The sequence below is a fragment of the Octopus sinensis genome, linkage group LG19 (assembly GCF_006345805.1).
Source record: "Octopus sinensis linkage group LG19, ASM634580v1, whole genome shotgun sequence".
Taxonomy (NCBI): domain Eukaryota; kingdom Metazoa; phylum Mollusca; class Cephalopoda; order Octopoda; family Octopodidae; genus Octopus; species Octopus sinensis.
The window spans coordinates 13,121,725-13,139,822 of NC_043015.1; the positions used below are offsets into that span (position 1 = coordinate 13,121,725).

Sequence of the window (18,098 nt, forward strand, 5' to 3'; positions counted from 1 at the left end):
TATATGATGGTGGAAAAGGACAGATAATTGGTGGCACAAATAATCAATGTTAAATATGAAGTGGCAGGTGGGACAGTATTAAGAATGAATGATGAATATCAAGTGAAATTGTTTCCAGTATTAAGAAAATAACTGGCTTCAGGTAAAATGGTGATGTTCTCTCTTTATTTAATAACAGAAGCTGAATATTGCAGTTGGGCAGGTAATAGAGGGGTCAGTGATGGGGATGGCTTGAGGAAGTAATTGTATGAGGGGGCTCAGTTGCATGTGTGATACACACACACACACACACACACACACACACACACACACACACATACATTGTGCTTCTAGAAACTCTTCCTGAGATCTTGGGTACTGCATATAATCAACCACCCAGATCTTTGTCATCTACATGTTACTCAAGGTTCTGAGATCAACTTTCACTATGTTGCCCGACATCTTTTCTACAGTCTCCATTCATATTAAGTGGTCAGCATATTTTTATACAGCTGTTCTCATCCATATGCATCACTTATCTTACACCAGCACAATCTTTCTTAAAATCCAAATCGGATTCCTTTTATGCCTAGTTTTTCTCTGTCCATTTGTACTTTGTCATCCATGCACACTTACACTGTGCATCCAATAAAGTAATACTAGCTTAATTTCTTTCTAGCATCTGCAAGTACTCTGCATTCAAGGTCCAAATCTTACCATGCAGCATTGTAGCATCATACAATCTGTCCTTCACTCTGAGGGAAAAGACCTTTCTTGTCAGCAGTTGTAGTAACTCTCTAAACCTTTTCCAATTTGTTTTTATCCTGGCTACTATACTTTTAGAGCAGCCATCTTCCTTGCTAATTATGTTACAAAAGCTACTGATACTACAAAATTCTGGTGTGCTTATAGTTTGTATTCTCTGGTGCATCTGTCACACATGAAGCTTACTTTCTCTGTAAGTCAGCCTGTGATTCCACTACACTACTTGTGTGTCCATAGCTTATGTTGGGTACAATGTATGGAGCTTATACTCTTTTTTCATTTATCAAGTAAAACTGTTTCCGTGAAGATACCAGGGTCCTGTCTTCTTTCTTACTTACTAAAACCCTAGTTTTTGCTAAGTTTATCTTGAGATTTCTCAATTCTAAGTTTAGTTTCCAAGTGTAGAATTTCTTCTCTAATACCACTATAGATATAGCTATGGGAACTAGATCTTCAGCATATAGGAGTCTATGGACAGACAGTCTTAAATTCTTCTGTGATGGCCTCTAAGACTATGATTAACAGAAGAGATCTAATGACTGAGCATTGAACTCTTACCTTCATGCTAAATTCATCACTGAAATCATAGTTGATTCTCTAATTTTTTTTTTTTATTTAAAAGTGATCATGTCCTTTGTTTTAACTACAGAAATATTAAGGAGGAAATAAAGATATATTTTGGTATTTTATGCAATGTTATCACCAGTTCGAATATGCCAGTGGCATGTTCAAACTTGTAAGTAAGCCATTCACTGTCTTTTGTCATGGAGAAAATTTTTCACTGTAGACAACTGGTATAAATACACTTAAATCAGCTCTTTGGTATTTTAATTATATTTGTCTGAAATTGAAGTTAAACTGGTTAATTCTTTCTTAAAACATTGATAAGATTCAGGCTTATCTTTCAGCTTTGTAGTAAAAGTAGATAAGATTACTTTTGCTTCCTGGCTAGATTACTGATAGGATTTGAACTCAGGACTGCAAGTTAATGTATTACTCTTGAGTGATTAGATCTTACACTGGTTTCCAGTAGATATTCCAGTATTATGATCAGTGATACTACCTATTCAAAATTATAGTATGTGATTGAATATTCCCAAGATTCTGGTATTGGACAGGTTTAAATGATTTTCTATCTTCCAAATTCTACTCGCAAAGCTTGTGTGGATGTGAAGCTGTGGTACAAAACATTTGCTGAAGATGCTGTGCAATGCAATCAAACATAGAACTTTATGATTGCATCAAACTTCTTAACCGATTGGCTAGGTCTGTGACTGCAATTCTGTAGTGCTATGTTGTTCACAGCATTAAGTTATGTCATCTCTGATGCCTACTTGGTTATAGATAGAATTAACCATTGAAAGCAAAATGTTTTGCTCACTTCTGTTTACTGTCTGATTTAAAAAAAACATTTTTTATCAAGTTGGCTAACTTTAATCTTGTATTTTTAACATTTCCTTGCATTGAATTATTATGAGAAGATTTATAACAGAACATTAAAAAACTTTTTGTTAAATTTGACACTTAAAGACCATTTTTTATGTGCATAGAAATGTGGTCCAATAATGTTATGGTTTGATAGAACATGATAGTCAGATGGAGATTTTGTTTAGCTGTTCATATTCCATTCCTTAGCTATAAAACAGGAACTTAAAAGTGGAGGTTCCAAAAAGAAAGAAAAAAAAACTATCAAAGAATTGATTGCAGCAACTACAGTAGAATTTATTGATCTTGGCTTGGAATCTTGTGGGAATAAGATTAACAAATGTTGCATGATTTCATGTATTTGAGGATGAAAGACTATCCCTTATCAATGTTATCATCCTTATCTTTGCTGTTGTCATCTTTTTTTGACATTCCCATAATTCTTTATTTTATGTTAATTTTATCGAGCTGGCATAGACTGTTGCATGATAAGGCAAAACTGTTGTCATGCTTGCTATTTCTCTGAGGATCATCTACAGAACTTATCAGGGTAATTATAGTTTTGACAATACTGCATTACCCTCTTTCATAGAATAGAAAAAAATTAATTGGACTAATAACCTTTTCTTTTGTTGTTTTATCTACACTTTGTTTTGATTGGTATATTCTCTGAATGATTTTCTTTTTTGTTTATATATATATATATATATATATATATATATATATATATAATCATCATCATCGTTTAACATCCACTTTCCATGCTAGCATGGGTTGGACGATTTGACTGAGGTCTGGCGAACCAGATGGCTCTCTCTCTCTCTCTATATATATATATATACATACAATGTGATTCTAAATTCCTGTAGAGGGTATATGGAAGACTAATGTACTTTAGTTTATGTGTATATTTTCTTGACCTGGGATACGAATTGCACTCGTTCACTGTTTCATTTCAGTTTAATGTTTCATTTGTTCTGCTTATCTTAATGTTTTATTCGTTATTCAGAGTGAGGGCATTTGAAGATTATTGGGATAGTATGTATCGAAGTTAGCCTGTTTAAGCTTTATTGTTCTACATACAAATATACATTACTGATCTTAGAAATTTAGTATAGTTTCTATTTAAACATTTCATGCTAAATATAACACTAGACATATATGAAATCAGTCTTTCATATTCCATTTGAGAAGCTTATCAAATGTTCACTACAAAGAATTCTTTGTAAATCCACTAAGTTTGTTGCCAACATTGAAAGTGATAAATTCTAGTTACAATAATCAATACTTGCACATTTTGGAAATTGTGGTCATCTGATTTTAATCGGTTAGAATATCTGAGGAATTGTAATTTTGCTTCATATATTGTATCTTGAGTGTTATAAGTGCATTGCAATTTGATTATTCTAATTTTTCTTATCAATACATATAAAATAGAATTAGTTGTAATATTGTTTGTCCAGTGAATAAATGAAAATATTTTATTATGTACACATTCAGAGTATTTTGATTTATAATAATCTTTCTGTGAATCATAGACATGGTGGATTTGTTTGTTAATTCAAGTTTTAAATGCATTAATGCTAATTCAATGAATTTTCCTGATTTTTTTTTTTGTCTTATTTTATTAAACAATTGAAATCAGCTTAACTTAATATCTTACAACTAGAAAGGTAGTTTCTAAAATACAGTCAGATGATTGTACTGAATTATATCCATTGTTTAGTGTACTTAAGGTGGCAAGCTGTCAGAATTGTTAACAAAATGCGTAACTGCATTTCGTCTGTCTTTATGATCTGAGTTCAAATTCCACTGAGGTCGATGTTGCCTTTCATCTTTTGGGGGGTCAATAAAAAAAAAAATGACCAGTTGAGCACTGGAGTTGATTTAATTGACTTATCCCCTTCCCTGAAATGGTCAAAATTTGAAACCAGTATTTAGTGTGCTTAACCCTTTAGCATTCAAATTGTTCTGTCAAATGTAATGCTTATTTATTCACATTGTTTTGAATTTATCATGCATTATCTTGTAGCTATGAGATTTCAATGATGCGATTGCATATTTTAAGAATGATATGGTAGGGTTGGTGTGGGAGGCCAGATCTAGCTGGTTTTAACAGAGTATTTGGGCTGGATATGGCCTGTTTAAATGCTAAAGGGTTAAGGCGTTGTAATGGCAGAATCATTACCATGCCAAGCAAGATGCTTAGCAGCATTTCATCCATCTTTACAATCTGATTTCAAATTCTGCTGGGGTTGACTTTGCCGTTCATTCCTTTGGAGTTGATAAAATAAGTACCAGTATTCAACTGGTCACTGTAACCAACTTAACCCTCCCTAAAATTGCTGGCCTTGTGCCAAAATTTGAAATATTTAAAGTGCTTATTTCTGGCAGTATCAGTAGCATATTGAGCAAAAATGTTGTTTCATTATCTTCCTTTACATTCAGAGCTCAAATTACACTGACATTGACCTTGTCTTTCACCCTTCTGAGGTTGATAAAATGAGTTGCAGTGAATTACTGGGGTTGAAAGCAAGGCACCAGCATGGCCACAATCCAATGACTGAAACCAGTAAGGGAATAACAGAATATCATAAAGTGTTTCCTATATTGAAATGATTAAATACATATCTATGGGTTCATAAATAAATTCATGCCAGTGATAATCAACTAGCCTATTTGTAGTTTTGTGTGTGTATTTCATGGTTTGGTCTACAGCAGCTTTTTATTTTGACTCTGTATATCTCACCTTTTCTATCAGTGGTAATAGTTGTGCAAGTGAGCATTAAATAATGAGATAAAGACTTTCTAACAGCTGTCAACAATCAAAAGGCCTTAAAAAAGTTTGAAACGCCTCAGTGGCCTACACATGGGCCCACATGTTGCTAACCCTTATTCTAGAGGAATGCCTCTATCTCTAGCCTTTGCAAACCATATAAGAAAAGTTCATGCACAGATACACTCTTAACAAGGACTGAAAAATCTTGAGGAAAAGCCCTAACATGACTTAACATAAAGCCACTTCAAGAACTAAATGTAAATGAAGTGAAATAGTTGCAGTTTTATTTCCTACTGTACATAGCATGACCGATATTAAACACATGCATTCACAAACTGAATTTATACATGTAACAAAATCAGTTTTTTTATATTTGATTATTTGTCTATATATATTGTTGTTACCAGTGTATTTTACAGATTGGACTGAAAATATTATTAGAATTATTTAATATAAAAATATATCTTTTTATATTACAGATGGCCCGCCTGCATTAACATCTTCACAAATCCGAATGTGTAAGTAACTATTTTGTTATACTTTTTACACTCTCCATTAATTAACATTGAAAATGATCTCATCACCTCCTTTAACATCTGTTTCAGACCACACATAGAAAAGTACATATATTTTAACCAAGATTTTAACTTAAATATATCTTACGCTTTCATTTGGTTAATACTAGAATAATGTATATACCTATACATGGTTATAGTTAATATACTAAACCTCTCATGTTTTGATTATTATGAAATTAAAGACATGGATATTAGGAATATAGCCATGAATGAGATAAAGCACCATTGATTGATGTTTAGCCCTAGGTCAGTGCTAATTGAATAGCCCTATGATCAAAAGTCATTCAGCTATGATTACTCTGTTGTTTTAGTGATTTCAAGCAGACCACCTACAGACTGCCTTCTTGATTTTTATTCTTTTACTAGATGAAAATTTTATTTAAAGTATAAAAACGTAAGATGTTTTCTTTTTATTAGCACTTCCAATATTTCATATCTAATTCTGAAATATTGTATAATTAAGTTATTTTTTTCCCCTTAACACTTTTAGACTATTAATTCACATCCTGCTTCTAATATTCACTTGCAAACGTTTATAATTATGCATTTGGAAAATATTCTACATTAAATCAAAAAATCAAACAAAATCAAAATAGATGAACATCAATGGAATTTGTATCTTTGTGGTACCAGTGCCGGTGGCACACAAGAAAACCATCTGAACGTGGCCGTAGCCAGTACCGCACTGACTGGCCTCCATGCTGTGGGCACGTAACAATCACCATCCAATCGTGGCCGATCGCCAGCCTAATCTGGCTCCTGTGTCGGTGGCACATAAAAAACACCATCCGAGCGTGGTCGTCTGGCACCTGTGTCGGTGGCACATAAAAACACCATCCGAGCGTGGCCGTTCGCCAGCCTCGTCTGGCACCTGTGTCGGTGGCACATAAAAACACCATCCGAGCATGGTCGTCTGCTAGCCTTGTCTGGCACCTGTGTCGGTGGCACATAAAAACACCATCCGAGCGTGGCCGTTCGCCAGCCTCGTCTGGCACCTGTGTTGGTGGCACATAAAAACACCATCCGAGCATGGTCGTCTGCTAGCCTTGTCTGGCACCTGTGTCGGTGGCACATAAAAACACCATCCGAGCGTGGCCGTTCGCCAGTTTCGTCTGGCACCCATGTCGGTGGCACATAAAAACACCATCCGAGCGTGGCTGTTCGCCAGCCTCGTCTGGCACCTGTGTCGGTGGCACATAAAATCACCCACTACACTCTCGGAGTGGTTGGCGTTAGGAAGGGCATCCAGCTGTAGAAACACTGCCAGATCTGACTGGCCTGGTGCAGCCTTCGGGCTCCCCAGACCCCAGTTGAACCGTCCAACCCATGCTAGCATGGAAAGCGGACGTTAAATGATGATGATGATGATGATGAAATTATTATGATCTAATGAGAAAGCCCCTCTTGGATTGTTCAACTTGCTAGAAATAACAAAGAACTCTACTCAAATCATATCTGACCTTAGATCATAGACCTGGTACATTTGGGTAGACATAAAACTAAACAATGCATGAGTACTATCTACAGATCTGTGAATGATATATACATACACACACACATACACACACAAGCACTCACATTTCTTCTAGACCCCATATGAAGAAAGCTATGTAACCGAGAGACAAACTTTCCTTCATCAACACTCAAATATTGGATTATTAATTTATTTTTTCATTTGTACTGAAGACACTAGTCTAAAAATTATTACATTAGATCTATCATAGATTGTTAGTTCTGCCTTAGATCTCCAAATTTTCCATATCAAACAACATAATATAGGTTATGCATAAACTACCTATACACACAAACAAAAATACATATAATGAAAAACCAACAGGATGTATGGGAAATAGTTTATTGTTAGGTCAAACCTTCACAGTTCCAGTTACTACATATCAACATCTTGCTAGAACAATACTATATCATCATCTTAAAATACACTGTCTCATACACAGTCCAGAAAAACATTAAAGAAACACTCACTCACTCACTCAGCGTGCGTCTGTCTGTGTGTCTGTCTGTGTATCTGTCTGTCTGTCTGTGTGTCTGTCTGTGTCTGTCTGTCTGTCTGTCTCTGTCTGTCTGTCTGTGTGTCTGTCTCTGTGTGTCTCTCTGTCTCTCTCTCTTACTGTCTCTCTCTCTTACTGTCTCTCTCTCTTACTGTCTCTCTCTCTTACTGTCTCTCTCTCTTACTGTCTCTCTCTCTTACTGTCTCTCTCTCTTACTGTCTCTCTCTGTGTCTGTCTCTGTCTGTCTCTGTCTGTCTCTCTGTCTCTCTCTGTCTTTCTCTGTCTTTCTCTGTCTCTCTCTGTCTCTGTCTGTCTCAGTCTGTCTCTCTCTCTCTCTCTCTCAAAAATAGCATTAATGGTCTCACTAATCCTAATCACAATACTAGGATGCATATGACTGATTAATATAGCAGAACAACTATTCTACTCCAGCTAAATTCCCCTTTATAGCCTTCACAGACCTTATTGGCATGCAAGAACAAATTGGACTATGAAAAATACAGCCATATGCTTAATCTTCTATATGTCTCTCCTGCATTAAACTATTGCATGTATTAGTACAGTATGGTTAGGTAGAGGCATGGATCTATGGATTAACTTGATTTGTCAGCCATCCATGTGCTATAGTTCAGCTCAGTCAAGGTTTATCTGGTGGCTTAACAGCCACAACTACTGGCTTGCTTTTCTTGTGTCTCCTGAACTTGCTGAGTCTTTGTTACTCTCACTATAACCCATTTGATACACTCATCTTTTTTGTCTTTCCTATCATTATTACTTCACTTGGAAGAGCTGGCAGAATCATTAGCATTTCTTCCAGCTCTTTATATTTTGAATTCAAATTCCGCTGAGGTCAGCTTTTCCTTTCATCTATTTAAATTTGATAAAATGTGTGTTGAGTCTTGGGGTTGACTTAACCCTTCCTCAAAAAATTACTGACCTTGAGCCAAAATTTAAAACAATTTTTATTTCATTTCAACCTCTGCGTTGTCTTGTCTTTCTTTCTCTGGAATAGAGACTTCGGATTTTATTTCCCATTCATCTCCACCTACTATCTGTAATTAGACACACTAATTATGACACTAACATAAATTTATCTCTTCTCTAGTGTGAGCAGATTTGATAAAATTTATGGGCAATGCTATTCTTTTCCCTACTATATAAGTTGATCTAAGTTATGAAAATTTGCATCATAGTTTTTGATTTACGATCAGAAAATGTGAAAGAAATACGAACAAGCTTTTTAAAATGTATTAACAAACCTATACACAGAAATTTACAAAGTGTAACTCTGAAGCATTTTCACTTTTTATAAAGGTAAAAATGTCTCATTTCTAAAGATTAGAAATAGTTTCTTTCAAATCTTTAAATAAGATTTAAGAAACCATATATGTATTCATGCGAGCTTTTCATAATTGGTGTATTTTCAAATTTTTCTTAAGTTTTCAACTCTTGGTTTACTGGTTATTTTAATTTGCAATAACAATTTCCTTAATGTTCTTGACTACGTTCATGTTACATTTAGAAACTATTACCCAGTTTTATTCAAATGGTTGTGATGATCTGTATTTTAGACATTGAAATATTTGTATTCTTGACAGTGAAAAATATTTCAGTCTATATATCTTTACATTAATATTGTTTTTTGTTTTATCACATGAAAACATAAAAGTACCTAATACATCTTTTGTATCAGAAGCCTGCAGAGAAAGTATTTATGTGTCATATAAACTGGATTACAAACCCAAATCTAAATGTTCTGTATAATCAACATTGTGGATGACCATACTCAATAGCAGGTTGTATGTGGAGTGTGTGTGTGTGTAACACATACATATGTATATGACACTTTTATGATTTTCTTCCAAAATATTTAACACTCATTTTCTATCATCTTTAAATCCTTACGATTTTTATTTATCTTCAATTCTTTATGATTTTTATAATATTTAACCCTTTTGTTACTAACCCGGCCAAAACCGGCTCTGGCTCTGTGGTAAAATGTCTTGTTTTCATAAGCTTTGAATTAAAATCTTCCACCAAACCTTAGTCACAATTTATGTTCCTAACACTTGCTTAATGATAACTAAGTTATTTTACTAAATTCTTTGTTATATTTAAAATTAATTGAAAGAAACACAGAGCATCTCAAAATAAATACAGTAACAAAAGGGTTAATGAAAAATATTTGCTTCTGTTTAGCTCCATGTGGTATGCATTAAACTTATTTTGTCAAAACTGATTCAGGCTGATGCTGAGAAAACATGATTTAACTTGTGTTATGGATGGCTATTTGTTGCTACTGTATATGACCATATGTCTTTATATAGAATCTGAAGAATGGAGGCACCAAAATAAGGAATCTTAGCTTTTTGTAGAAATGATTTGCTAAATCATTTATTAGTGATTTTATTCATTGTATTAGTAGATCTTGTTTACTTGTTTCAGTCATTGGACTGCAGTCATGCTGGTGTACCAGCTCGAAGGGTTTAGTAAAATAAATTGACCCCAGTAATTATTTTTTAAATCTGTTATTTATCCTCTTTTGCTGAGTCACTGAATTATGGAGGAGCAAGTAAACCAACACTGGTTGTCAAGCAATAGTGGGGGGCAAATACAAAGACACAGTCCCATACATAGATACACACACACACACACACACATACATGATAGGCTTCCACACAGTTTCCATCTATCAAATTTACTCACAAGGCATTAGTTGGCCTGGGGCTATAGTAGAAGATATTTGCTCAAGGTATTGAAATGTATAGGTTTAAATCTTTGCAGTGGGGTAATATGTAATTTAGTATATGGCTATGATAGGCACAGGCATAGTTGTGTGATTAAGAAGTTCATGTTACAACAGGGGTGGGGAAACCCCCACATGCATGCACAATTGTGCCCACAGGCTGGTGTACTCATATGTACAAAATATAGTAAATTTTTCAATTATAAAATTTATACAATATTCGTATGCCTATTTTTGACATAGGCTGCATTTCCACTATGACTTAAAATGGTTAGACTCGAACAGAAAATCGTCCAGTAATTGCTATTTGAATGGAAATTTGCTTTCACTATAAAACACATATTGCTAGGTTTGTACCTCCACCCCTGAGACCCAACTACACTAACTGAAAAATATAGAATACCTCGTAAGTAATATAAATGTCATAAATTCAGTGGTGGCGTTAATGAAGATGTTACATGTTAGTTTAATGTTAAACTTATTTTTATTAATGTGTATCGAATTATACATAGATATATACAAACTTTACACAGATATAAGAGTTAGAACTTGTGATCCACCCAAGGACCTTTTTCTTTGGAAATGTTTGCCCACTGCACTAAAAAGTTTCTCTACCCCTATGCTACAACTATGTAGTTCTGAGTCTATGAAACTCTCTGATACCATAGATAAGTGACTCTTGCATTAACCAACACATTATGATAGAAATTTATCTGATGGGGACTTCTGAAGCTTGTCTTGTATGCTTGTTAGCTCTACCAATGTGTATCAGTGAAAGATTTGTAGAAATGGCAATAAGAAAACTGGTGTTCTTTGAATAAAGTCCTCTGCAATATTTGTTTTGCACAGTTATTGACAATCCTTTGTAACTTTTGTTGTCAGAAAAGCAGTGAACTAGTAATTTGCCCATTGGATACCTGCTATTTTTCACAAGTTGCAATATGAAATAAATGAATAGTCCTTATGACCTCTTCATCTTTACATGGTTGGCAAAGCCTTTTAGTGAGGGAGTAGAATGGAACTGTTTTTATAGCCAAGGAAAAAAATTAAAAAACCCAACAATTGCTGAAGGTTTATGAAACAGCCTGTTTTTTTGTTCCCCCAAATATTTTAATGTTTTCAGTAGTATATTCCTACATAAAATTCTGTGTGTTATCAAAGTAATGAAAACAGTTTTCTTCACAAAATCTTGCAAATTGTGGTTCAACTTTTGTAGCTTCATATTCAAAACTGACACTGACTTATAAATGGATTTAATATATTTCCTCTCTGAAGTTAGCTCAGTCATGACTTTCCAACCACATGGTTTCAGGTTCAATCCATTGTATGGTATCTTGGGCACGTGTCTTCTATTGTAGCCCTGGGCTGACTAAAGTCTTGTGAGTGGGTTTGGTAAATGGAAGCTGGAAGAAGCCCAGTGTGTGTGTGTCTTTGTATCACCTTTTCTTAACATCGTGAGATAACTGTAAATGTATGTTACTGTCATGCAAGCAGTATCATTAATTTTCAATACTCTGCAAAAACATGTCTGGCCATGGAGAGATATTACCTTTCTTGGAAATCGAAATCAAATTCCATGACTGGCATTCGTGCTAGTGGAGCGCTAAGAGCACCATCCGAGCGTGGTCATTGCCAGAGCAGCTGACTGGCTTCCATGCCAGCGGTGCGTAAAAAACACCATTTGAGCGTGATTGTTACCAGCATTGCTTTACTGGCACTTGTGCCAGTGGCACATGAAAAAATATCTGAGCAAGGTCATTGCCAGTGCTGCTGGACTGGCTCCTGAGCAGGTGGCATGTAAAAAACACCATTTTAGCATGGTTGTTTCCAGTACCGCCTGACTTGCCCTCATGCTGGTGGCACATAAAAGCACCCACTACACTCTCAGAGTGGTTGGCATTAGGAAGGGCATCCAGCTGTAGAAACTCTACCAGATCAGATTGGAGCCTGGTGCAGCCATCTGGTTCGCCAGTCCTCAGTCAAATCGTCCAACCCATGCCAGCATGGAAAGCAGACGTTAAACGATGATGATGATAATGGAAACAGATGAGAGTTGGCAACAGGAAGGCCATCCAGCTATAGACAATCTATATGGATCCCTCTGACCCATGTAAGTATGGTAAAATGGACATTAAAACAACACCAATGGTAAGTTTTGCCAATTGCTAAAGCTCATTCCCAAGCAAAGGATTTTAAAGAAATGTATCTTTTGTCTGAGACACATTTATAAAAGTCAATAAAATTTTTGCTTTTATTATTTGTCTTTTAACTCCACTGCAGGTTAATAGCTTTTAGTTTTTGGTCTGATTTAAGTTCCTCATTTATACAGTTAAATGGAGTTTGAAGGATTCTTAGTACTTTCACATTTTCACCATGATTGAGAAAATGGTGTTTTACTCTAGCTTCAGACTAGCGAGACTGTTTAGAATGAATTCAAAAGGAAATGAAGAAACAGCTTCTTAGTTGTATTTGTCACAACAGAGAAAGTGTTTTAAGTTATTTATTATCAGACTGGAGTGTTAATAAATATATATATATATATATATATACATACATATACATGTGTGTGTATGTATTGACTATCTTTCACTGCAAAGTAATGTTTGCATATAAACTCAGACATGCCTTGTCACCTAAATTTAAGATTGAATTTATTAAGATGTACCATTCTGTCAGCTTAGAATGTTCATTTTCACATTCATTTGCTCTTTTCAAGAAGTGGCTGAGCATGAGTTTTCTCATTCAAAAAACGTCAATATCCATCCAAAGTTTAAAAAAATCTTCTGATAAATTTACTGCCACTAAGTCATCTTATAGCAGTGTGGTGGAGCAAATTACTATATTCAGCTTCTATTTCTTCCACAAATGCTTGAATGATTGAGTATATGCAATCAAATAAAATTCATGACATGACTCCTTTCACACATCACAGATCTAAGTACTTTATAGTAAATGTTTGTTAAAGAAGAATGCTGTGAAACTATAGGTTTTGTACCGCCTGTGCTGTTGTAAGAATTGTAGATTTGTTTAATGAAAACTTTGCCTGTATTACAAATGTTTTTGCTTCTATTAGTTGTATTACACTTTAGATGTTTCCAAATGAGATTGTATTTATCAATGTTTGCACTTCTCCACCTCATGGGAAATGTCATCATAAGTGCCTATGCATTTCCATGCAAACAGATTGTTTCTCTAAAGGATCAATCATCATCATTCTTTTAACATGCACTTTCCATGCTTGTCTGGATCATATGGAATTTGATGAGGTGTCATCCATTTTGAAGTAAGGTAGTATTTCCCCATGACCAGACATGTTTTCATTGAAGATTGGAAATGAAGGAAGCTGCTTGTATGATGGTGAGACTTGCTTACAACTATCACGTGATGACTAGACAAGGAGACAGTACCTCCCACCACACACACACACACACACACACACACACACACACACATATATATTCATCATCATCGTTTAATGTCCGTTTTCCATGCTAGCATGGGTTGGACGTTTTGACCAGGGTCTGGGAAGCCAGGAGGCTGCACCAGGCTCCAATCTGATCTGGCAGTGTTTCTACAGCTGGATGCCTTTCCTAACGCCAACCACTCCGTGAGTGTAGTGGGGGCTTTTTATGTGCCAGGGGAGGCTAGCAACGACCACGATCAGTTGGTGCTTTTTACGTGCCACCTGCACAGAAGCCAGTCAAGGCGGCGCTGGCATCGACCATGTTCAGATGGTGCTTTTTACATGCCACCGGCACAGATATCACTGTTACAATTTCCATTTGATTTTTTGATGTTGATGTACTTGACTCAATAGGTCTCTTCAAGCACAGCAGGTTGCCCTACGATCCAAGATAAGCACAGCAGGCTGTTCTGCGATCCAAGGCACTGCGGATGGGCTGGGGCTTCTATGTGAAGCTGGTATATATATACATATATATATATATAATTCTTTTACTTGTTTCAGTCATTTGACTGTGACCATGCTGGAGCACTGCTTTGGCTCCTTTCAGTTTCTATCTACCAAATCCAATCACAGGGTTTTAGTTAGCCTAGGGCTATAGTATAAGACACTTTCCAGTGCTATGCAATGGGACTGAAACCCATAAAATTAGGAAGCAATGTAATTAGGAAGCCATGCCTGCACTTATATGGCAACATAAAATTGTCAGTTGTCTTTTAATTGAATAAGAGCCAGAGAAAACCACTGGAAATCTTATGCTTTATTGTTTAATTGGCATGGAACATTCTTTCCTAATGTCTTTGACTTGTCTGTGTTACTGTTCTTGCAGAAAGACTAATATTCTTAAATAGATATATTTTACTTCTTCAGCTGTTGCAAGATTTCATTTATCAATAAATTGCTTTTCTTCTCTTGTTAACAAATAAGCTACTACAAACTAGTTTTAGTTGCAACTTCATTATTTCACCCAAGTGAAAAACAACTGCTGTGATAATATATTCTCCTTCAAGTGTTCATTATTTCTCATGGCATAACTTTCTTGTTAGGTCAGAATAGTGGAATGAATGCTTCATTTGGTAATACCTACATTGTTTTTTTTGTTGTTGTTTATTCAACCAGGTTAGCCCTATGTCTGAAGGCATTCTAGCAATGACTGTGTGTTTTTGTATCTCAAAGACTATATTATCTAAGGTCGCTTTTACTAAAGAAGGTAGATGTGGTTTGAGAGAGGTCTGACTATTTCTTGCAGGTGAGTGACTGCATAGAAACTTCTTTGCCAGACTCTCTGTATTGAATTTCCAACTGAATGTCACCTTCCCAGAAATCTGTGATAGCATAGAAAACATAGGATACTGCTCCTTATTCTCATATGCAAAAGAAATTGTTAATCAGGGAAATCACTTTAAATCATTGAAAATAATATTCCTACGTGTGTTTTTGATAATCTTAAGACTAAAATAAATCAAACATGTATGGATAATAGAAATGTTAAACAAACTCCTTCAATGTAACTTGTTCCAGCATTAGTTATGAACATTATCAAATTTTCTAACCTTATCCATTGTGTATGCATATAGTGTTATTGAACAATGAATAATCTAATAAGTTCTCTTGTAGAAACCAATATGAATCAATATTAATATGGTATGATCTGATTAACCAAAAATCATAAGGTTTATAACAAAAGAGAAAATGTTAAGTTTGGAAACAAGAAGATGTTTAATAATAAATTCTATGCTATTTAATCAAATTACAAAGAGAATGCAGGTGATAATTTGTTATATTAATGTTTTCACAATCTAACAAGAAATATTTAGAAAACCAATTCAGAATAAATCCAATCATTTCTGAAGGAAGTACTATTATTTCAATCTTTCAGCAACGTTAATTTTTGCACAATTCATCTCGGTTGTTGTGTGTAGAACCAGTAGTGTTTAATCCAGTATTAAGATTAACCATTATAGGGATAAACATTTGCAAATTATTAATTTGAATTTAGGGGCAATGAAGAGCGCATATGAGGAACTGAAGAAGAATTAAAGTATATTTTCATAACGGGGATACACGAGGGGGTAGTCATAAGTAACCGGAAACTTTCTCTGTGGGACAAGCTTGTTGTAGTTCAGGCTTCCACTGCTAGAAGTTACTTGATGTGACCTTCAGGCATCAGTCTACTGATTGGCATTGTTGCGTGGAGTTGTAGTGTCATGTGGTGTGTTTTTGTTCTGCAGTGCTTCTGTTTGTCAATTTTTGCATTGGCTGAAATGAAATGACAGCATGTTTTCATGAAATTCTGTTTTCTGCCAGGGAAAATGGCTGTCAAAATAGTTCTCCTGCTTCATACAGCTTACAAGGATGCTGCCATGAACAAAAACACAAGTTTATGAGTGGTTTTTACTCTTTAGGAGTGATCACTTGTCGCTTGAAGACCAACCTCATTCAGAGCTACTGTTGACCTCTCGAATTAATGAAAACATCATGAAAATTCATTAATTATCTTGGAAGACCATCGCCGAACAATTGATGAGCTTGTTGATATGACTGGTGTGTCCTGGAGCTCTTGCCAATGAATTTTGAGTGAGGAATTGCGAATGAAAAGAGTTGCAACAAAATCTGTGCCTCACTTGTTTATGAAAGATCAAAAGTAGTCACAACTGAATGTGTGTCATGAACTGAAAGAACAGTTGGAAGTTGATTGAAACCATTTTTCGAAGGTCATCCCTGATGGTGAAAGCTGGTGCTATGGCTATGATCCAGAAATGGAGTAGCAATCAAGTCAAAGCAAGCATTCAATGTCACCACGCCCCCCCCCCCAGAGCGTCAAATGAAGTCCAATGTCAAGACAATGTTGATTTGTTTCATTGATGCAAAAGGAATTTTCTACACACAATTTGTTCCTCTTGGTCAAACTGTTAACCAGACATTTTTCTTGGCAGTTCTGAAGCATTTGTGAGACACAAGACAAAAATGCACCTGCCTGTAACAAAGTGGAGAGTGGTGGTTTCATTACGACAATGCATCTTTGCACACCCCTTTGAGTGTGAGACAGTTTTTGACCAAAAATGGCACCCTCCCTATTCACCTAGTCTTGCTCCTTGTGACTTTTTTTTTTTGTTCCTCCAAATGAAAAAGTCCTTAAAGGAAAACGTTTTGCAGATGTGGAAGAGGAGAAGAAAAAAAAATGACAGAGACATTAAAAGGTATTACTTCACAAGAATTCTAGGACTGCTTTGAACTGTGGAAAACACATCTGGACTGATGCATTGTTTCAAATGGAGAATACTTTGAAGATGATAAAAGTGTAAATATGTAAAACTAAGTGAATAAAATGATATTGCCAAATTCTGGTTTCTTTTGGGTTACCCCTTCATAAGAAGTTAGGAAATACATTACAAAATAGGTAAAACATTTTCCTAGATTTATTGGAATTAGTAAGCTGGCTCCTTCACATCTGAAAATTAGATTGAAGAATATCGACAAAAAACCAAAAAAAAAAACCAACAAAAAACAAAACTATATCTGTATATTCCTTAGGGTCTACTAGATTAGAGGTCAGCAAATTACAATCATTTATTTTGGCTTTCCTGCATATAAAATATTCTTTTGTGAGTAAACAATAAAATTTAGTATTGAAAAACAGAGCAAAAGCCCCACTTTTGAAGTGGTCTCATACGAATTAATATTAGTATATTAATAAAATAAAAAAATGAAAGTGAAATCTACTGGTAAAGTTTCCTCCTTTGTGGAATTTTAAACAGCAAATAAAATATTTTCACCTTCAGAAACTGCCTGATATACTGCCACAATATAGTTTACATGAGTCATTGATTCTAAGACAAGAGAGAATGTATCAAATGTTTACTTGTCTGTTGATGAAAACAGATAAATTGGCTGACACTATATTTACCCTGAAACAATTGCCTCTTTTCACCTGAGCTAAAAACATTTTAATCCATTACTGCATGCCATGTTATATATGACATGTACTGATTTATATACCATTAAATGTGTAATGGTTTCTCATTCAATAGGTGACAGTTTTAGTTTTTCACTGGTTCATATGGCACCCAGCAATTTGAGCTGCTATCCACTCTTTAGCTTTCTGCCATAATGTAGAGAACAGCACACTATTGAACTGACTACTTATCCATTCACATTTTCAGCTGCCTTAACAAGACGCATTTCATTTGAACGATAAGCAAAATTCCTGAATGACTTACTCTCAGGAGAGTTATGTTTATCAGCAAAACAATATCTGATTTCATTAATGCAAAAATATAAGCTCCTTACAACATGCTTCATATAAAGTTTTTATTAATTCTTTTGTTACCACACTTCTGTTTAAATGCATTGC

The 18,098-nt window shown here is 35.1% G+C and overlaps 1 protein-coding gene across 10 annotated transcripts in view; it reads left to right on the forward strand.

Annotated features, from left to right (window-relative positions):
* Positions 1–18,098, forward strand: part of LOC115222392 (transmembrane protein 65-like) — a 139,050-nt gene that overhangs the window by 79,149 nt on the left and 41,803 nt on the right. For all 10 annotated transcript variants that reach the window (XR_005003029.1, XR_005003030.1, XR_003882696.2 and 7 more), the window contains exon 2: positions 5,428–5,466. Coding sequence is in view for 4 of the 10 variants with exons in the window: in XM_036511210.1 (XP_036367103.1) it covers positions 5,428–5,466 (39 nt within the window). In the remaining 6 variants the exon portion in view is untranslated. The remainder of the gene's footprint in view (positions 1–5,427; positions 5,467–18,098) is intronic.